Source organism: Mirounga angustirostris, unplaced genomic scaffold, assembly GCF_029215605.1.
Source record: "Mirounga angustirostris isolate CCGP_5_RB_7025 unplaced genomic scaffold, mMirAng1.0.hap1 SCAF_14, whole genome shotgun sequence".
NCBI classification, from domain to species: Eukaryota; Metazoa; Chordata; class Mammalia; order Carnivora; family Phocidae; genus Mirounga; species Mirounga angustirostris.
The window spans coordinates 59,617,290-59,639,909 of NW_026991722.1; the positions used below are offsets into that span (position 1 = coordinate 59,617,290).

The 22,620-nt window shown below is 40.6% G+C and overlaps 1 protein-coding gene and 1 pseudogene across 3 annotated transcripts in view; one reads left to right on the forward strand and one right to left on the reverse strand.

Annotated features, from left to right (window-relative positions):
- The first annotated feature begins 1,782 nt into the window (after nt 1-1,782).
- LOC123841059 (zinc finger protein OZF-like) overlaps nt 1,783-22,620 on the forward strand; it is a 29,505-nt gene continuing 8,667 nt past the window's right edge. Inside the window, exons 1-3 of one of the 3 annotated variants that reach the window (XM_064577932.1) lie at nt 6,453-7,694; nt 9,328-9,484; nt 9,628-9,692. In XM_064577932.1, the coding sequence (XP_064434002.1) occupies nt 9,382-9,484; nt 9,628-9,692 (168 nt within the window). In that variant the 5' untranslated portion in view covers nt 6,453-7,694; nt 9,328-9,381. Of the gene's footprint in view, nt 2,152-6,452; nt 7,695-9,327; nt 9,485-9,627; nt 9,693-22,620 lie in introns of those variants that run through there. The other 2 variants (XM_064577933.1, XM_064577934.1) reach the window with 2 other exon arrangements.
- On the reverse strand, nt 4,938-7,348 carry LOC123841060 (large ribosomal subunit protein uL11-like; annotated as a pseudogene).

Here is a 22,620-nt window from a genome sequence, read left to right on the forward strand (position 1 = left end):
TAGCATTTTTCCTGAGTGTGCCCTAGATTTAATCTTTGCCTGTAAACCATTTCCTGATTTCAGCATCATTTGCCATCTGGAGAGCCTGGGAATTTTCAGACGCAGCAATACCTCACTCCTTTTTGTTTAATGGTGAATTTCTCCCCTCTCCTATGTTCCTATGAGCAGCAAGAAGCCAGGAAGCACCTTCAACACTCTGTCGGGAAATTTCCTTAGCTAGATCACGCAGTTTATTAGGTACCTTTTCTGCTTTCCATGTTACTACAGGTGACTGTATTGCTAAACTTTCTGCCACTATGCAGCAAGGACTCCCATCTCTCCAATGTCCAACATTCTCCTCCATTTCCTTTAAGCTCTCATCCAAAATATGCTTTTTAAAAAATATTTTTTTATTTAAGTAATCTCTACCCCCAACATGGGGCTCGAACTCACGACCCCAAGATCAAGAGTCACATGATCTTCTGACTCAGCCCCCCAGGCACCTCATCATCTGAAGTATCCTTCAAGGCCATCAGACTTCTTCTAAATAGATCCTTCAAAGGCAATTATGCTTTCATTACCACTCTTCTCAAATTCCTTTTAGCTTCTGCTCTTTGCTGGTTCCAAAACTTCTCCCACAATCCAGTTTTTGAGGCCACAGCATCCTATTTCTAAATACTGGATTTAGTTATCTGCTTTAATTATATATACTACTTTTACCTGTACTTGTTATCTATTGCTGTACAACAAATTACCCCTGAATTGGTGACTTAAAACAATAAACTTATATTCTTGTACCTCACGTCTGGCTATTCTTGGCTTGCTCTGGCTCGAGATCTTTTATAAGTTTGCAGTTAAAATGTCATGAGGGCTGGGAGGTCCACTTTCAAGATCAATCTTTCTGTGGGTGGCAAGTTGCTGCTGGCTGTAGGCAGGTGGCCCAAGTTTCCTCCCATGTGGAACTCTCCAGATTGCTCAAGTATACTTAAGATGTGGTGTTGGCTTCCCCAAGAGTCAGTGATCCAAGACAGCAAGGCTGAAGCTTCAATCAATGTCTTTCATGACCTAGCTTCATAATTCACACACCAGTATATCCACAATATTATTTGATTACTTGTTACACAAGTCATCCCTACTCAGTTTGGGAAGTATTACACAAAGATGTCACTACCAGGAGACGATATTTATAGTGGCCATTCTGGAAGCCAGCAACCACAGCGGGGTTGTGCTGGTGCTGGCTGGGTACAGCTTGTGGCCAAAGCTGAACCTGGGATTCAAGTCAAGAAGGGTGAAATTGTTCGAGCACTGTGTCAAGGATGGACCAGACCCTCCTTGCCCTGCTCCTGAGGAGGGACCAACATCAGGATCACTGGGCCTGAGAGCAGGGCTGAGGATTTCCCTACCCCTGTCCCTCCTTGCGACCTCAGGTTAGGGGCAGCAGGGGCAGGAAGCCTGGTAAAACCCACCACCACTAGTATCCTTAGGGCATGAGGTGCATGAGCCTTTTCTGCAAAGATGGATATGGACCGGGACCCACCCGAATCCACCTGGAGACGTGGACGAACTGACAGAATCATTCCATGTTCCTCGGCACCATCTTCTGGACACCCCTGCAATTAGACACACGTGCTGCCCTCCAGCCTGACACTGGAACTACACTTCCCAGAAAGCTGTGCTACAAGCTCCTCTTTGTCGGTGGTCAGAGCATCTGGGAAATGGAGTCCGCTGTCTGCACAGCGCAAAGACTCCCGGGAGTTGTAGTTCGCGCTAGGTCCGCGCAGGCGCACCTTCCCACGGCTGTCTTTGAGCTGCTCTTTTGTGGCTGTCGCTGGGCTTTTTTGGGAGGGCGGTCAGTCCCAGGACCTGTCTTCGAAGGCCGGGCTCCGCGCCCTCTAGTTCACAGCAGCTGAGCCCGAAGCCGGCCTGAGTGTGTGGGGCCCGAGTGATGGGGTGTGGGGCGCTTGCTTAGCCTGCCTGACCCCGACCTTGAGGGGGGGGCGTAGGTGGCTCCGCGTGCGTGATTGTGCAGCCGGGACTGCGTGTGCGACCCCCCGGGGCTCCCCTGCAGGCTGTCGCTGAGCTCCAGGAGGCTGCAGAGCTGCCCACACCTCCGGGGAATGCTGCCGAGTGGCGGCGCCATGGAGACCCCTGCCTGGAAGCCCCAGGAGACAGGTACAGCGTCACTCTCTGTCTGTGGATTTGTATTGGAAGAGACTGAAGGTGAATTTTCCTGCTGTGAAATTCTATACGGAAAACCCAGAAATGAGAGCTGTGTGAACGTTGATGAATCTTACCTACCCAAAGTTAAGCAAAAGAGTAACACACAAGACGATTTCGTTTATACCAAGGTCAAACACTGGCAAAATAGAAACTTGTTTATGGGTGCAAGGTTGTGGTAAAACTGTAAAGTTAAGCAAGGAAAGTATTACTGTAAAAGCCAGAAGGGTGTTTAGCTGGGGAGTGTAGGGAGGTGAGGGAGAGAGATGGTAAGAGAAATAGACAGGGCAGGGGCTGTTTCCGGGACACCATTAGTATTTATTTCATGACCTGTGTCAAGAATTCCATGGATGTTCTCTATACAACTGTCCGGTCCAGTGTAAGGTTCTTGCACGCACTGTATGTGTGTTTCACAATCAAAATCTTTTAAAGATAACCACACACCCATTAGGATGGCTATTATAAATCAAAAACAAAAACAAAAAACCCAAAAAATAACACGTTAGTGTGGATGGGGAGAAATTGGGACCTTTACACTGTTGGTGAGAATGTAAAATGGTGCAGCCACTGTGGAAAACAGTATGGAAGTTCTTTAACTTTTCTTTAAAAAATTAAAACTAGAACCACCATATAATCTCTGGGTATGTATCCGAAAGAATTGAAATCAGGATCTGAAAGAGATACTTGCACACCAGGTTTATAGCAGCACCAGTTATAGCAAGAGGTGGAAGCAACCCGTGCGTCCAGCCACAAATGAACGGCCAAACAAACCGGTATATCCATACAAGGCACGATGGTATTCAGCCTTAAAAAAGGAAGTTTTGACACATGGTACAACATGGATGAAGCTCCAAGACATTATGCTAACTGAAATAAGCCCCATCTCAACAAACAGTGTCTGATTCCACTTATATAAAGTCCTTAGGGTAGTCAAATTCATAGTGGAATGGTGGTTGTCAGGGGCCGGGGGAGGGTGTGCGGAAAGCTGTTGTTAAACGGGTGCAGAGTTTCAGTTTTGCGAGATGAAAAGTTCTGGAGATCGGTTGCACAACAATGTGAACATACTTAACACTACTGAACTGTACTTAGAAATGGTTAAAATGGTGAATTTTTCTGTTACGCGCATCTTTACCACGATTTTTAAAAACTTAAAAACATTAGTAAAATAATAATTAAGGTGTTAGTGCGAACAAAAGTTGCAAAGACCCTGGGAGTCCACAGAGCACTGGATCGCCTGGGCCTTTTCATGCCCTGATGGGTTTCCTTTCTTGAGTTGGGGTTCTGACAGGCTCCCCTGGTCCCGGAAGGGCATCTCTGAGAAGCCTGCTCCTAACACCCCTGCCTGGGGTTTCTCTTCCTTCTGCCTGGGGTGCTTGAGTCAGGAGCTCAGAGTCAGAAGTTCTTCCAGGTATTTGGAGCAATGATCCAAAACCTGGATAACAGGACACTGTCTAGCTATGCATCTGTCCCCTGAGTACTTGTGTGGGGCACTGTGTTGGGGGGCCTGCCCTCAGGGCCGTGGTCCTGAGTGACCAATGGGAGAAGCAGCTGTGGCTGGGCCTGGCATACCTAGGCCCACAGGCAGAGGGAATAGCCTGTGCATATCCAAAGACAGTGACAGTGTCTAGGCAACTACATAGGCCATGAGGAGGGTCTCATGAGTCATGCTGAGACTATCTCTGCTTTATTGTAAAGAATCATCCAGTACAAGTAATGCACACGTGCTGGGGAAGTGTTGGAAAATCCAAACAAGCACCATGAATATTAACCCCCCGAGTCCCAGACAGAGCTCCTCTTACCTTTTTGCAAACATTCCTGTGGGCTTTCCCAGTCTGATTATGCTAATTATCTCGGTAATTACGTAATGTAATACTTTGAGATTGGTAAGTCCAGTGGCATATTCATTCATATAGGATCAATACTAAGCAAGGATCGAAAATGATCTCAGATGTAAGGTTGGTAGTTACCAATTTGAAAGTATGATCTCTCTCTGTTAATAAAACCCTCTTGTCCCACTTTCCAGCAACCACCCTGTTCCCCTTTTTTGCCTTTATACCAGAACTCCTCCAAAAAGTTGTTTCTGTCTGCTGTCCCTAACTGCTCTCCTCCAGGTCCGTCTTGAACCCACTCTAAGCAGGCTTACACCCCTACAGTGTACCCCAACTGTGCGTGTCAAGTTCACCAGCGAATGCCATGTTGCTTCATCTGTAGCACTGTCTTCTCTTGGCGGGGGGACAGCGCCCCCCCGGCTTTCCTGCTGCCTCTCCAGGAACTCCTCAGTCTCCACTGCTGGGTCCTCATCTCCCCCTAGGATGAGAGACCTCTCTCCCCAAGACTAGAGGGCCTCAGGGCTGGATCTTCAGAAGCCTTCCCCTCTTCTCTAGCTGCCCTCACTTTGGAGAAACGTCATCCAGCCTTGTGGCTTTCACTGCCACCCATGGGCTGCTGATGCTCACATTTGTATCTCCTGCTTAGATGTCTGTTCTGAGCTCCAGGCTCACTACCTGACTGCCCACTCGGCGTTTCCATTTGGATAGCTAATACCCTGGGACTTAACATGTCTAAAAGGACTCCTGCTCTGTGCACAGACCTCCTCCTCCCCCTGCACTCTTTCCCATCTTAGCAGATGATCATTCCTTTCTTCCAGTTGCTCAGTCCAAAAATCATGGAGTACTTCTTGATTGCCTTGTTTCTCACATCCCACATTTGATTCCTTCAGAAACCCTGTCAAACTCTTTTTTTTTTTTTTGGTTGTCAAATGATCCTTTATTGAAACATTTTCCTTTGTAGTTAACTAGCTGGGCATTCCACCGCACCACTGTTGATGTCATCTATGATGTCATGAGGGTGGTGGCCATCAACACTGCAGCCCACAGACTGGGCAGTCCCCGGGATTTCTTTAATGGTTCCAGAGAGTTCTCTGGCTAAAGATCGGTGTCACATCCGTCGGGCAATATTGACAATATCGTCAAAAGTGATATTTCCACTGTGCTTAATGTTTTTCTGCTTCTTTCTGTCTCTTGGTGGTTCCTTGAGGGCTTTGATAATCAGGGCAGGGGCAGAAGATACCACTTCAATCTGGGCCTGTCTGTTCTGAATGGTCGGTTTCACTGTAATCCTTAGACCCTTCCAATCACCGGTTGCCTTGGCGATGTCATCACCAACCTTTTTTGGAGACAGACCCAGCGGGCCGATCTTCAGGGCCAGGGCAGACGTGGCACCGACTTCGCCACCGGTGCACCTCAGGTACACGACTTTGATCTTGTTGGGGTCGAACTTAGGCGGCACAGCGGAGGTGGCTGGTGTCGGATGAACCCGGATTCGGGACGACCGAAGAAAGTTCCACCTTTGCCTCCCCGAGCCGAAAGCCAAAAGCAAACTCTTTCTTCACAAGGTATCCAGACTCTGTCCCTTCTCAGCTTCTCCCCTGCCCAATGCCATCTCTCCCTGGATTGTTGGAATAGCCCCTCCCTGGTCTCCCTGCTTCTACTGGTTCTGCTCTAGCAGCCGGATGATCCTGTTCCAGAATGAGCCTCACCATGGCCTGTGAGGTCCTGTGCCATCTGGTCTCTGGTTCTGAGTTCCAACCTCATCTGCGGTCGCTCCCTCCCTCCCTCTGCTCCGGCCACACCCGCCTCTCTGCTGTATCTGGAACTCACTAGGCATGCTTCCACATGATAGTCCCTCTGCCAGGAACACTTTTCTCCCAGATACCCATGTACCCAAGTGGTTTGTCTCATCACTTTTTTTTTTTTAAGATTTATTTATTTGAGAAAGAAAGCATGAATGGGGGGAGAGGGAAAGGGAGAATCTCAAGCAGACTCTAGAGCCCGTGACCCTGAGATCATGACCTGAGCCGAAACCAAGAGTCGGATGCTTAACTGACTGAGCCACCCAGGTGCCCCATGGAGCTAGTTTCTTTTTAATCAACTTAATGCCATATAACTTAGATACAATAAAATGGGATGTGATGGAATGTGGCATATAAATCTGTGTACCTACCACCCCAATTAAGACAGGGAACATTTTTAACATCCTAAGAAGTTCCTTTATGCCTCTCTAGTCAATTTCTAGTTTTTCTCACTTCGAGCAACCACTGGGCTGATTTCTGTCATCATAGAACTTGCTTTAGAACTTCACAGATTGGGGCGCCTGGGTGGCTCAGTTGTTAAGCGTCTGCCTTCAGCTCAGGTCATGATCCCGGGGTCCTGGGATCTAGCCCCGCATCGGGCTCTCTGCTCTGCGGGGAAGCCAGCTTCTCCCTCTCCCACTCCCCCTGCTTGTGTTCCCTCTCTCGCTATGTCTCTCTCTGTCAAATAAATAAAAGCTTTAAAAAAAAAAAAAAAACAACTTCACAGATTGTGTGTCAACTACACTTCAATTAAAAAGAAAAAAATAAAAAAAGAGGGGCGCCTGGGTGGTTCAGTCGGTTAAGCAGCTGCCTTTGGCTCAGGTCATGACCCCAGGGTCCTGGGATCGAGCCCCGCATCGGGCTCCCTGCTCAGCAGGAAGCCTGCTTCTCCCTCTCCCTCTGCCTGCCACTCCCCCTGCTTGTGCTCGCTCGCTGTCTGTCAAATAAATAATAAAATCTTAAAAAAAAAGAAAGAAAACAAAATTCATGAAATTCAACCATATTATATGTACCATTTTTCATCTGGCTTTTTAAAAATTTTCATTGAACTAAATGTCTCCGAGATTCTTCCATATCACATGTGTATTAGCAGTTTATTCATTTTTATTGCTCTGTGTTACTCCTTGTATGAACATACCACTGTTTGTATATTCGTCTACCTGTCATTGGGCATTTGAGTAGCTTCTAGTTTTTAGCTTTTATGAGTAAAGCTGCTGTGGTCATTTGTGTACAAGCCTTTCTGTGGACATATATTTTATTTCTCTTGGGCAAACAGCTAGTAGTGGAACGGCTGGTGGCTCATATGACAGGTATATTTAACTTTGTAAAAAAACTCTGAAACTTCTAAAGTGGCTGATCCATTTTACATTCCCACTAACAATGTGCAAGAGTTGTGTTTGCTCCAGATCTTTGCCAACACTTGGTATTGTCAGTCTTTTTAATCTTAGCCCTTCTAATGGTATGGTGCTGACTCACGATGTCTTTCATTTGGATTTTCCCAATGGCTATGATGGTGAGCATATTTTCATATGCTTTTCGTCATTTTTATATCTCATTTTATGAAAGACTAAGTCCCTTGCCCATTTTTTACTGGGTTGGTTGATCTCTTGTTTTTGAGCTATAAGAATTCTTTCTATATTCTAGATATAAGACCTTATCATGTATGTGTTATATGTGTATATGCTTATGTTACCATGTATGTGTTGTGTATTGCTATATTTGTATGTCTATATGTATTATGTCTGCATTACCATATATATAGGGCTTGCTGTCTGTGGCTTGCTGTCTCAAGGATCCCCAGGGCCACCGTCAGGCTTGATGTTCCACTAGAAGGGCTCTCACAGGACTCAGAAGTTACTGTCTCATGGTTAGTGCCTATTACACCAAAAGAATGCACAGTAAAATCAGCACAAGGAAAGGTGCATGGGGCAAAGTCTAGAAGAAACCATGCACAACCTTCCACGTGTCCCCTCCCAGTGGAGTGGCAAGGCATGTACCTAATTTCCCGGGCAGTAATGTGTAACATGTGCAAAGTGTCACCAACCATGGAAACTTACCCAAGTCTAGGTGTCCAGTGTTTTTTTTACCAGAGGTCAGCCATGTAGGCATATGGTGCTGCATGGCTGACCTCAGTTACTAAAGCTCCAGACCCCCAGATGGGAAGTAAGTGTTCACCATGAATCACACTGTTAGTGTAAGCTATCTGGACAATCTGGCACAGGGTGGCTCAAGGCCTCAGGCTTGCAAAAACACTCTTCTCATCCAACAGAACATTCTAGGAACTCAGTGCCCAGGAGCTATCCAGGGGCCAGTTCTGAAAATATGCCTTTCTTGGGAATGTGCAGGGCATGAGCAAACCAGGCATGTAGAGTTAACCCTTTCCTACATGCTTGCCTTTTTATTTTCTTAATGATGTCTTTTACAGAGCAGACATTTTTTAATTTTGGTGAAGTCTAATTTACCAACTTTTAGTTAGTGATTTTTGTGTCCTAGTTAAGAATTCTTTGCCCACCACAAGGTCACAGGGATTTCCTCCAATAATTTCTTCTGAAGACTTTATATTTTTAGCTTTTGTCTTTACATCTACAATATAATTCAAATTAATTTCTTGTATATAGTGAAGTAGAGGGCAAGAGTAGTTTTTTCCCCTGACAGTTGTATCAGTAAGTATCCAACCAGGAGACAGAAACTGCACAGTGAGATGAACAGGGAAAATGTAGTATGAAGAATTTTAACTATGGCATGGGATTGGAGTATTAAGTTTAGTAAGAAATCAGGAGACTCTCACATCCTATGACCTTGCTTAGTTTATTTATTTTTAAAGGCGTGTTATGGCTTCCTTAGGTTTTTCTATGGAGAAAATCATGTTGACTGCAAATACAGTTTTACTTCTTCCTTTTTACTATTTATGCTTTTTATTTAGTTTTTCATGTTTTATTTCACTGACTAGGACCTCAAGTACAATGTAAAATAGAAATGGTGAGAACAGACATCCTTGCCTAGTTCCCAATATCAGGGTTAAAACATTGACTGTGTCATTATTTATTATGTTGTGAGTTGTAGGTACTTTTTGTGGATGCCATTTATCAACTGAATAAGTTCATTACTGGTATGCTGAGCATTTTAATCATGAAGTAGTGTAGAATTTTATCTAATGATTTTCTGCATCTATTAGGATATGATTTTCCCCTTCATTCTCTTAATACGATCTTAATGTGATTAGTTACATAAAATTCCTAATCTTAAACCAGCATTTTTTTTTCTGGGATAAACTCCACTGGAAGATATACACACACCTGCATACTTATATATACATATACTTTTGATTTGCTGATATGTGGTGAGGATTTTTGTATCTATGTTCCTGGTGTTGGTCTTTAATTGTCTTGTAATGATTTGTCAAGTTTGAATAGCAAGGTTGTGTTGGCCTCATGAAATGAGTTAGGAAGTATTCCCTTCTTTTCGATTTTCTGATGGAGTTTCTGTATTTTGCCTTTAAGTGTTCGATAGCATTCATTCATCATTGAAAACCATCGGGGCCTGGAATTTTCTTTATGGGAGGAGCTGGTCCTGAGAGAGAAGGGATCTATGCTGTCAGTGCGTCAGATGTCAGAAAAGACAAGAAAGCCAAGGAAAAAGCCCCACTCTTTCTTCATGGTATGGAGCCCCAGGGGCACAAGTGATCGTGTCCTTTGTGCCCCTGTTGGGGTGCCAGGGGAGAGGTGAGCGGTCCTCTCCTGGACAGTTCTGAGCCCACAGGAGCAGGCACTCACGTGTCCTCTCTCTCTCTCTCTCTGCAGCTTTTCCTGGAAAAGAGGACATGGCCAAGGCACAGGTGACACTGAGGACTTTGCTTTCTGTGCAGGTGGGAGTCAGGGAGGGTGTGTTTATTCTTTCTGACCTTTGCATGTTTATTTATTAGGGTCATAATGTTTATTTAAAGCCCACTTCGGGGCACCTGGGTGGCTCAGTTGGTTAAGTGACTGCCTTCCGCTCAGGTCATGATCCTGGAGTCCTGGGATCGAGTTCCGCATTGGGCTCCCTGCTCGGCGGGGAGTCTGCTTCTCTCTCTGACCCTCCCCCTCTCATGCTCTCTGTCTCCCATTCTCTCTCTCAGATAAATAAATAAAACCTTTAAAAAAAAATAAAGCCCACTTCTGTGAATTTTTTAAGTGATTAAATTTTTAAATAAGTAATACATGCACATAATTGAGAATTCAAACATACAAAAGGGTGAACAGAGAAATGCAAGTCTTCTACTTCTGCCCCCAGCCCCTCAGTTGTCCTCTGCAGACAACCTCCTGTGTATTCTTTTAGGGATAATTTATACATATGCAACTGTCTGAATTTGTATCCTTCACCCATTTCTTTTTCACCCAAGTGGTAGAATGCTACACACACAGGTTATCACTTTGCTTTTTTCTATTGTGGCAAGATATGTATAACATAAAATTTGCCATTTTAACCATTTTTTAACATACACTCCATTGTGAATTACATTCACAGTATTGTACACTTGTCACCAATTATCACCACCCAGTTACCATCAAGCCAAACAGAAACTATATAAACTAAGAAATAGGGGCGCCTGGGTGGCTCAGTCTGTTAAGTGTCCAACTCTTGGTTTTGGCTCAGGTCATGATCTCAGGGTCATGGGATCGAGCCCTGCATTGGGCTCTGCGTTTAGCATGGAGTCTGCTTGAGATTCTTTCGCTCTCCCTCTCCCTCTGCCCCTCCCCCTGCTCCTCTATATAAATAAATAAATAAATAAACAAACAAATAAATAAATAAATAAAATCTTTTAAAAAATAAATAAACTAAGAGATAATTCCTCACTCTTAACATATATGTTGTAGCATGTATCAGACTTTAACTCCTTTTTATGGTGGGATAATATTTCATTGTATGCATATCCCCCATTTGTTTATCCAGTCATCTGTTAATGGACACTTGGAGTGTTTCCACTTGTTAGCTCTTGTGAATAATGGTGTTGTGAACATTGGTGTACAGGTATCTATCAGAGTTCTGTTTTTCATTCTTTGAGGCATATACCTAAGAGTGGAATTGTTGGGGTATATGGTAGTGCCGTGTTTAACTTTTTGAGGAAATCACCAAACTGTTTTCTACAGCAACTGTACCATTATACATTCCCACCAGCTGTGCATAAATGTGTCAGTTTCTCCATGTCTCACCAACACTTGGCATTTTCCATTGCTTTTATTACAACCATCCTGGTAGATGTGAAGTAAAATTTCATTATGGTTTTGATGTGTATTTCCCTAATAACAAATGATGTTGAGCATCTTTTCATGTATTTATTGGCTGTATGTATACATGTACATATACATATATATATTCTTTGGAGAAATGTCTATTTAAGTCTTTTGTCCATTTCTATTTTTATTTAAAGATTTTATTTATTTGAGAGAGAGGGAGCATGAGCAGGGGGAGGGGCAGAGGGAGAGATAGAATCCCAAGTAGACTCCACGCTGAGGACCCTGAGATCATGACCTGAGTCAAAATCAAGAGTCAGATGCTTAACCAACTGAGCCACACAGGTGCTCCTGTCCATTTTTATGTTGTATTTTTGTTTTTTGTTTTTTTTGGTGGTTGTTAATTTGTATGTGTTCTTTATTTATTGTGGATATTAAGCACTTACTAGATATATGATTTGCAAATATTTTCTCCCATTCTGTGGATTGCCATTTTGCTCTCCTGATAGTATGCTTTGATGAACAAAACTTTTAAGTTTTGGTGAAGTCCAATTTATTTATTTTTTTAAATTTTATTTCCTGTGCTTCTGATGTTATATTTAAGGAACCATTTGTCAGATCCACAGTCATGAAGATTTGCCTCTATGTTTTTTCTGAATTTTATCATTTTCACTCTTAAATTTATGTCTTTCATTTGCTTTATGTTAATATTTGTGTATGGTGTAAGGTAAGGGTCTATATTCATTCTTTTGCACATGGATATCCAGTTTATCCTGCACTGCCTATTGCTCCATTGAATAGTCTTGGCACCTTTCTCAAAAATCAATTGGCCAGAAAGGTGAGAGTTTATTTCTGGGCTCTCAGTGCCATTCTATTGGTCTAAATGTCTGTCCTTATGCCAGTACCACACTGTTTTGATCCCTATAGTTGTGCAGTACTTTTCTAATTCAGGAAGTGTGAGTCCTCCAACTTTGTTTTTCTTTTTCAAGGTTGTTTTAGCTATTCTGGTTTCTTTGAAATTCTGTATGAATTTTAGGATAGGTTTTTCCATTTTTGCAAAAACACCATGGGGATTTTGATAGGGATTGCATTGAATCTTATATTGCTTTGGGTAATATAGACATCTTAGTGATATTAAATCTTCCAGTCCATGAGAACAGGATGTCTTTCCATTTCTTTTGGTCTTCTTTAATTTCTTTCAACAGTGCTTTGTAGTTTTCAGTGTACAAGTCTTACACCTCCTTGGTTAAATTTATTCCTAAGTATTTTATTCCTTGATGCTATTGTAAATGGAATCATGTTCTTAATTTCTTTTTGGTATTTTTCATTAGTGGTATGTTGAAATACAACCAATTTTTCTTTTTTAGAAAGTTAACTTATTTAGGGGCAGGCACCTAGATAGCTCAGTCGGTTAAGCAGCCAACTCTTGATTTCGGCTCAGGTCATGATCTCAGGATCTTGGGATTGAGCCCAGCACCAGGCTCCAGGCTCAGCCAGGAGTCTGCTTGAAGATTCTCTCCCTCTCTCTCTGTCCCTCCCCACCCCCACCCACACTCGCATGCATGTATGTGTGCTCTCTCTCTCTCTCAAATGAATTTTAAAAATTAAAAAAAAGAAAGCTAATTTAGTTAAACTAAAACAAAACAAACAAACAAAAAATAGTTCACCCATTTCTCCCACTCCTCACTCCCCCACCTCTGGCAACCACTGACCTATTCTCTGTATCTCTGAGCTTGGTGCTGTTTGTTTATTTATTTATTTATTTATTTTCCACATATGAGACAGATATTTGGTATTTGTCTCTGCCAGACTTATTTCACCTACCGTAATTCCCTCAAGGTCCATCCATTTTGTCACAAATGGCATTGTGTGGGGATGGCTGAGTAATACTCCGTTGTATGTATACACCACACCTTTATTCATTCACCTATTAATGGACACTTGTATTGCTTACATATCTTGGCTACTGTAAATAATGCTGCAGTGGACACAGGGGTATGGATATCTTTTTGAGCTAGTGTTTTTGTTTTCTTTGTATAACTACCCAGAAGTGGGATCGCTGGATCCTATGGTAGTTCTCCTTTTAAGTTTCTGAGGACCCTCCATACTGTTTTCCACAGAGGCTGCACCAATTTACATTCCCACCAACAGTGTGTGAGGGTTTCCCTTTTTACTACATCCTCGCCCACACTCGTTATTTCTAGTCTTTCTGATAATAGCCATTCTAACAGGTGTGAGGTGATATCTCCTTGTGGTTTTGATTTGCATTTCCCTGGTGATTAATGATGTAGAGCATCTTTTCATGTGTCTGTTGGCCATCTGTATGTTTTTGGAAAAATGTCTACTTAGATCATCTACCCATGTTTTAATCTGATTATTTGTTTGTTTGTTTGTTTTTACTGTTGAATTGTAGGAGTTCTTTATATATTTTGGATTAATGCCCCTTATCAAATATATATTTGCAAATATTTTCTCCCATTCAGTAGGTTGCCTTTTTATTTTGTTGATGGTTTCCTTTGCTATACAGAAGCTCTTTACTTTGATGTAGTCCCACCTGTTTATTTTTGCTTTTGTAGTTTTTGCTTTTGGTGTCAGATTCAAATGTTTTCTTGTAGGAGTTTTAGGGTTTCAGGTGTTAATTCAAGTCTTTAATCCATTTTAAGTTAACTTTTGTGTATGATGTAAGATAGTGGTCCTATTTCATTCTTTTTGTGTGGCTGTCCAATTTTCCCAGCACCGTTTATTAAAGACTGTCCTTTCCCCCATTGTATTTTCTTGGTTACTCTGTCATAAATTAATTGACCACATATGCATGGGCTTATTTCTGTGCTCTCTAGTCTGTTCCACTGATCTTTGTGTCTGTTTTTATGCCGATACCATACTGTTTTAATTACTGTAGCTTTGTAATATAGTTTGAAATCAAGGAATACGATGCCTCCAGCCTTGTTCTTTCTCAGTATTGCTTTGGCTATTTGGGGTCTTTTATGGTGTCATAGAAATTTTAGGATTAGTCTATTTCTGTGAAAACAGAATTGTCACATTGTAATTTTGGTAGGGATTGCATTGAATCTGTATATTGCTTTGGGTAATATGGACATTTTAACAATATTAATTCTTCCAGTCTATGAGCACAAAATATCTTTCCTTTTATTTGTGTCTTCTTTAATTTCTTTCCTTAATGTCTTGTAGTTTTCAATACACACATCTTTCACCTTGTTGGTTAAATGGATTCCTAGATGTTTTATTCTTTTTGATGTAATTGTACATGGGCTTGTTTTCTTAATTTCTCTTTCTGATAGTACATTATTAGTGTATAGAAACACAAGAGATTTTTTTGTGTTGATCATGCATCTTTACGGAATTTGTTTATTAATTCTAACAGTTTTTTTGATGGCATCCTCAGGGTTTTCTATATATAATATCATGTCATTTACAAATAGCAACAGTTTTATTCCTTCTATTCCAGTTTGGATGCCTTTTATTTCTTTTTCTTGCCCAGTTTTTCTGGCTAGGACTTCCAGGACTGTGTTGAATAAAGTGGCAAGAATGGGCATCCTTCTCTTGTTCCTGATCTTAGAGGAAAGGCTCTCAGCTTTTCACCATTAAGTATGATGTTCCCTCTATACCAATTTGTTGAGAATTTGTATCATGAACAGATGTTGAATTTTGTCACATGCTTTTTCTGCACCTGAAATATAACCAGTTTTTCGGTGTTAATTTTATATCCTAAAACTTTGGTGAGTTTTTTTTTTATGGAATCATTAGGGGTTTCTACATATCAGATCATGTCACCTACAAATGGTTTACTTCTTCCTTTCCAATTTGGATACATTTTATTTCTTTTTCTTGCCTAATTGCTTTCTCTAGAACTTGTAGTAGTATGTTGAATAGAAATGGCAAGAGTGGCATTCTTGTCTTATTCCTCATCTTGGAGGATAAAGCTTTCAGACTTTTACCATTAAGTATGATGTTAACTGTTGGTTTTTTTACATATGGCCTTTACCATGTTGAGGAAGTTCCCTTCTATTCCTAGTTGTGTTTTCATCATGAAAGGGTGATAGATTTTGTCACATCCTTTCTCTGAATCAATTAAGATTTCATGTAATTTTCTTCCTTCATTCCTTCATTCCATTAATGTGGTGTGTTATTGTGTGTTAATGTGTGTGGATTGGATTTTTTGTATGTTGAGCCACCCTTACATTCCTGGGATTAATCCCACTTAGTCATGTTGTATAGCCCTTGTAACATGCTGCTGAATTTGATTTTCTAGCACTTTATTGAGGGTTTTTGTATATTTATTCATAAGGGATGTTGATCTGTACCTTTCTTATAGTTTCTTTGTCTGGTTCAGTATCAGAGTAAATCTAGCCTCAAAGATTGAGTTAGGAAGTGTTGCCTTCTATTCAATTTTTGGAAAAACTTGTGTTAATTCTTCTTCAAGTGTTCAGTAGAATTCACCAGTGAGGCCATCTGATCCTGGGCTTTTCTTTGTTGGGAGATTTTTGATTACTGATTCAATTTCCTTACCTGTTATTCAGATTTTTAAATTTTTTCTTGAATGAGTTTTAGTAGTTTGGGTGTTTCTAGAAATTTGTTCGTTCATCTGGGCTATCCAATTTGTTGCATACAAGTGACTTCAGCACTATCTATTGAATAATTTGCCCTCCAGATATTTGTAATATCACCTTTATGATATTAAATTAGTAAATATACAAGAACCAGGTTTGGAGGTTATCTGTTCAGCCAGTCATTTATTTTTAAATGAAAGCAGTTTTTGAACTGAAGCAAAGGTAATTTAATAATTTTAGCTTTGTAAAATTCTTTTGGCTTGATTTTCCTCCCAGATGAATTTTTGTGTCTTTTTTAGCAAGGTAAAAAATTTCATTTTGCATTTTAGTTAATTTTATCATAAATTTGCAAAGAATGTATGCCATTTTAGTAATCAGTCTTCTTATGTCTCAGTAAAGTTTTATAGTTTTTTCCTGAAAGATATTTTATCCAGGATTTTTATTTGTTCTCAGCTGGAAGATCACTTTTGGATACTCAGTCAATTACTGGAAACTAAAGTCTAGCAAAGTTTTTAATCTTTGCCAATTTAACAGTAAAGGAAAAAAAAGTTACTCCTTTAATTTCCATTTCAAATTTTCATTAGTGTGCTTGAACATCCTTTCATATATTTTTTTTTCTTTTTTTAAAGATTATTTATTTTAGGGATGCCTGGGTGGCTCAGTCGGTTAAGCATCTGCCTTCGGCTCAGGTCATGATCCCAGGTCCTGGGATCGAGTCCCGCATCGGGCTCCTTGCACAGCGGGGAGCCTGCTTCTCCCTCTGCTTGCTGCTCCCCCTGCTTGTTCTCTCTCTATCTCTGACAAAAAAAATAAGGGAAATCTTTAAGAGAAAGAAAAAGAAAGAAAGGAAGGAAGGGAGGAAGGAAGGAAGGAAAGAAAGAAAGAAAGAAAGAAAGAAAGAAAGAAAGAAAGAAAGAAAGAAAGAAAGAAAAAGAAAGAAAGAAAAAATTTATTTTAGAGAGACAGTATATGAGCAGGGGGAGGGGCAAAGGGAGAGAAAGAGAGAGAATCCTCAAGCAAACTCCCCACTCAGCATGGGGCTCAATTCCAGGAACCTGAGATCATGATGTGAGCTGAAATCAAGAATTATCCACTTAACTCACTGAGCCATCCAGGCACACACATCTTTTCATGTATTTTTTAACCATTTGAATTTCCCCTGTGAATCACTCATATCTTATGTCCATTTTCTCTTATTTGTTTTATTCTTATTGATTTATAAGAACTTTTTACATAGAAGATTATCAATCCTTTGAAAATAATACATATTGCAAATTCCTTTTCCCAGTTAGTTGGGAAAATTCAAACTTGTTTAGGTTGTACAGAAAATCTGATTTCTTTGTTTTCAAGTGTGCCTCTGGTTTTAGAATAGATCCTGGCCTTGGTGTCAGCCCTCCCCAAGGTTATTCTTTTCAATTCATATAACTATTGTGACTATCATAGCTTTAAAAACTAATATATTTTGTCCTTAAGAATGGTGTGAAGAGGGTGCCTGGGTGGCTCAGTTAAGTGTCTGACTCTTGATTTCAGCTCAGGTCATGATCTCAGGGTTGTGAGATCGAACCCCGTGTCAGGCTCCAGGCTCAGCATGCTCAGCTTAAATTCTCTCTCTCCCTCTCCCTCTGCACCTCCCCCACCGCACGTGCACACGCTCTCTCTCAAGAAAATAAAAAAAAAAGAATGGTATAAGGTGGGTATCTTCTTTTTATTTTTTCCAGGTGATTAGCCAGTTGTCCAGTACCATTTTTGAATGATCCATCTCCTCTTGCTGCCTAAAAAGGCCATGTTTGTGTCTAAATTGGCATCTATTTCCAGGCCATCTAGGCTGCCTTGTTTCATAAATACAATGTTGTTTTAATAATCATAGTTTTGGACCAATGCCTAATTGGGCAAGTTTCCCTCATTTGGCTTCTTTTATTAAAAACAAAAAGCAAACGATAACAACAACAACAAAATCATGGTTTGTTCCCATTTAGATCTTTTTTTTCACATTTAGTATTTTAGTTTTTTCACATTTATTCCTGGTCGCCATTATGAATATTCTCCAGACGAGCCTATCATCAAATATTTAGAAAAATATATGTTCAACAAAATATTTTCATTATATTACCCAATTACTGAAAGTTTCTGTTCTTACATTCCATTTTTTCTTAATGAAAAATCAACACACAAATATACAATGTCCCTCTCCCTCTGTGATCTTTCCTGAAGACTTTATTCTTCAAGAACATGGTTAAGGAAGTGACCACTACCTCTAAAAGTGCCTTTCTATTTTAGATACTGAAATTCTGAAAGGAATTATCAAGAACATAAGACAGTTTTTTTTCTTTTTTTGGTTTTGATTATTTATTTATTTATTTATTTATTTATTTATTTATTTATTTTATTCTTATGTTAATCCCCATACATTACATCATTAGTTTTAGATGAAGTGTTCCATGATTCATTGTTTGTGCACAACACCCAGTGCTCCATGCAGAATGTGCCCTCCTCAATACCCACCACCAGGCTAACCCATCCTCCCACCCCCCTACCCTCTAGAACCCTGTTTGTTTTTCAGAGTCCATCGTCTTTCATGGTTCGTGTACCCCTCCGATTTCCCCCGCTTCATTCTTCCCCTCCCGCTACCCTCTTCTTCTTTTTTTTTTTCTTAACATATATTGCATTATTTGTTTCAGAGGTACAGATCTGAGATTCAACAGTCTTGCACAATTCACAGCGCTTACCAGAGCACATACCCTCCCCAGTGTCTATCACCCAGTCACCCCATCCCTCCCACCCCACCCCCCACTCCAACAACACTCAGTTTGTTTCCTGCAATTAAGAATTCCTCATATCAGTGAGATCATATGATACATGTCTTTCTCTTTTTGACTTATTTCACTCAACATAATACCCTCCAGTTCCATCCACATCATTGCAAATGGCAAGATCTCATTCCTTTTGATGGCTGCATAATATTCCATTGTATATATATACCACATCTTCTTTAGCCATTCATCTGTCGATGGACATCTTGGCTCTTTCCACAGTTTGGCTATTGTGGACATTGCTGCTAAAAAACATCAGGGTGCACGTACCCCTTCGGATCCCTACTTTTGTATCGTTGGGGTAAATACCCAGTAGTGCAATTGCTGGATCATATGGTAACTCTATTTTCAACTTTTTGAGGAACCTCCATACAGTTTTCCAGAGTGGCTGCACCAGCTTGCATTCCCACCAACAGTGTAGGAGGGTTCCCCTTTCTCCGCATCCCCGCCAACATCTGTCGTTTCCTGACTTGTTAATTTTAGCCATTCTGACTGGTGTGAGGTGCTATCTCATTGAGGTTTTGACTTGGATTTCCCTGATGCCGAGCGATATTGAGCACTTTTTCATGTGTCTGTTGGCCATTTGGATGTCTTCTTTGGAAAAATGTCTGTTCATGTCTTCTGCCCATTTCTTGATTGGATTCTTTGTTCTTTGGGTGTTGAGTTTGATGAGTTCTTTATAGATTTTGGATACTAGCCCTTTATCTGATATGTCATTTGCAAATATCTTCTCCCATTCTGTCACTTGTCTTTTGGTTTTGTTGACTGTTTCTTTTGCTGTGCAAAAGCTTTTTATCTTGATGAAGTCCCAATAGTTCATTTTTGCCCTTGCTTCCCTTGCCTTTGGCGATGTTTCTAGGAAGAAGTTGCTTCGGCTGAGGTCAAAGAGGTTGCTGCCTGTGTTCTCCTTTAGGATTTGGATGGACTCCTGTCTCACATTGAGGTCTTTCAACCATTTGGAGTCTATTTTTGTGTATGGTGTAAGGAAATGGTCCAGTTTCATTCTTCTGCATGTGGCTATCCAATTTTCCCAACACCATTTATTGAAGAGACTGTCTTTTTCCCATTGGACATTCTTTCCTGCTTTGTCGAAGATGAGTTTACCATAGAGTTGAGGGTCCATTTCTGGGCTCTGAATTCTGTTCCATTGATCTATGTGCCTGTTTTTGTGCCAGTACCATGATGTCTTGATGATGACAGCTTTGTAATAGAGCTGGAAGTCCGGAATTGTGATGCCACCGGCTTTGCTTTGCTTTTTCAATATTCCTCTGGCTATGCGGGGTCTTTTCTGGTTCCATACAAATTTTAGGATTATTTGTTCCATTTCTTTGAAAAAAGTGGATGGTATTTTGATGGGGATTGCATTGAATGTGTAGATTGCTCTAGGTAGCATGGACATCTTCACAATATTTGTTCTTCCAATCCATGAGCATGGAACGTTTTTCCATTTCTTTGTGTCTTCCTCAATTTCTTTCATGAGTATTTTATAGTTTTCTGAGTACAGATCCTTTGTCTCTTTGGTTAGATTTATTCCTAGGTATCTTATGGTTTTGGGTGCAATTGTAAATGGGATCAACTCCTTAATTTCTCTTTCTTCTGTCTTGTTGTTGGTGTATAGGAATGCCACTGACTTCTGTGCATTGATTTTATATCCTGCCACTTGACTGAATTCCTGTATGAGTTCTAGCAGTTTTGGGGTGGAGTCTTTTGGGTTTTCCACATAAAGTATCATATCATCTGCAAAGAGTGAGAGTTTGACTTCTTCTTTGCCAATTTGGATGCCTTTGATTTCTTTTTGTTGTCTGATTGCTGTGGCTAGGACTTCCAATACTATGTTGAATAGCAGTGGTGATAGTGGACATCCCTGCCGTGTTCCTGACCTTAGGGGGAAAGCTCTCAATTTTTCCCCATTGAGAATAATATTCGCTGTAGGTTTTTCATAGATGGCTTTTATGATATTGAGGTATGTACCCTCTATCCCTATACTCTGAAGAGTTTTGATCAAGAAAGGATGCTGTACTTTGTCAAAAGCTTTTTCTGCATCTATTGAGAGGATCATATGATTCTTGTTCTTTCTTTTGTTAATGTATTGTATCACATTGATTGATTTGTGGATGTTGAATCAACCTTGCAGCCCAGGGATCAATCCCACTTGGTCGTGGTGAATAATCCTTTTAATGTACTGTTGGATCCTATTGGCTAGTATTTTGGTGAGAATTTTTGCATCCATGTTCATCAAGGATATTGGTCTGTAATTCTCCTTTTTGATGGGGTCTTTGTCTGGTTTTGGGATCAAGGTAATGCTGGCCTCATAAAATGAGTTTGGAAGTTTTCCTTCCGTTTCTATTTTTTGGAACAGTTTCAGAAGAATAGGTATTAATTCTTCTTGAAATGTTTGGTAGAATTCACCTGGGAAGCCATCTGGCCCTGGGCTTTTGTTTTTTGGGAGATTTTTGATGACTGCTTCAATTTCCTTAGTGGTTATAGGTCTGTTCAGGTTTTCTATTTCATCCTGGTTCAGTTTTCGTAGTTGATACATCTCTAGGAATGCATCCATCTCTTCCAGGTTATCTAATTTGCTGGCATAGAGTTGCTCATAATATGTTCTTAGAATTGTTTGTATTTCTTTGGTGTTGGTTGTGATCTCTCCTCTTTCATTCATGATTTTGTTGATTTGGGTCATTTCTCTTCTCTTTTTGATAAGTCTGGCCAGGGGGTTATCAATCTTGTTAATTCTTTCAAAGAACCAGCTCCTAGTTTTGTTGATCTGTTCTACTGTTCTTTTAGTTTCTATTTCATTGATTTCTGCTCTGATCTCTATGATTTCTCTTCTCCTGCTGGGTTTAGGCTTTATTGGCTGTTCTTTCTCCAGCTCCTTTAGGTGTAGGGTTAGGTTGTGTACTTGAGACCTTTCTTGTTTCTTGAGAAAGGCTTGTATTGCTATATACTTTCCTCTTAGGACTGCCTTTGCTGCATACCAAAGATTTTGCACAGTTGTGTTTTCATTTTCATTGGTTTCCATGTATTTTTTTAATTCTTCTTTAATTTCCTGGTTGACCCATTCATTCTTTAGTAGGATGCTCTTTAGCCTCCATATATTTGAGTTCTTTCCGACTTTCCTCTTGTGATTGAGTTCTAGCTTCAAAGCATTGTGGTCTGAAAATAGGCAGGGAATGATCCCAATCTTTTGGTACCAGTTGAGACCTGATTTATGACCTAGGATGTGATCTATTCTGGAGAATGTTCCATGGGCACTAGAGAAGAATTTGTATTCCATTGCTTTGAGGTGGAATGTTCTGAATATGTCTGTGAAGTCCATTTGGTCCAGTGTGTCATTTAAAGTCTTTATTTCCTTGTTGATCTTTTGCTTAGACGATCTGTCCATTTCAGTGAGGGGGATGTTAAAGTCCCCCACTATTATTGTATTGTTGTCGATGTGTTTCTTTGCTTTTGTTATTAATTGCCTTATATAATTGGCTGCTCCCATGTTAGGGGCATAGATATTTACAATGGTTAGATCTTCTTGTTGGATAGATCCTTTAAGTATGATATAGTGTCCTTCCTCATCTCTTATTACAGTCTTTGGTTTAAAATCTAATTTGTCTGATAGAAGGATTGCCACCCCAGCTTTCTTTTGGTGTCCATTAGCATGGTAAGTGGTTTTTCACCCCCTCACTTTCAATCTGCGGGTGTCTTTGGTTCTAAAATGAGTCTCTTGCAGACAGCATATCGATGGATCTTGTTTTTTAATCCAGTCTGTTAGCCTGTGTCTTTTGATTGGGGCATTGAGCCCATTTACATTCAGGGTAACTATTGAAAGATAGGAATTTAATGCCATTGTATTGCCTGTAAGGTGACTGTTACTGTATATTGTCTTTGTTCCTTTCTGGTCTATGTTGCTTTTAGGCTCTCTCTTTGCTTAGAGGACCCCTTTCAAGATTTCTTGTAGGGCTGGTTTCGTGTTTGCAAATTCCTTTAGTTTTTGTTTGTCCTGGAAGCTTTTTCTCTCTCCTTCAATTTTCAATGACAGCCTAGCTGGATAGAGTATTCTTGGCTGCATATTTTTCTCATTTAGTGCTCTGAATATATCCTGCCAGTCCTTTCTGGCCTGCCAGGTCTCTGTGGATAGGTCTGTTGCCAATCTAATGTTTCTACCCTTGTAGGTTACATATCTCTTCTCCCGAGCTGCTTTCAGGATTTTC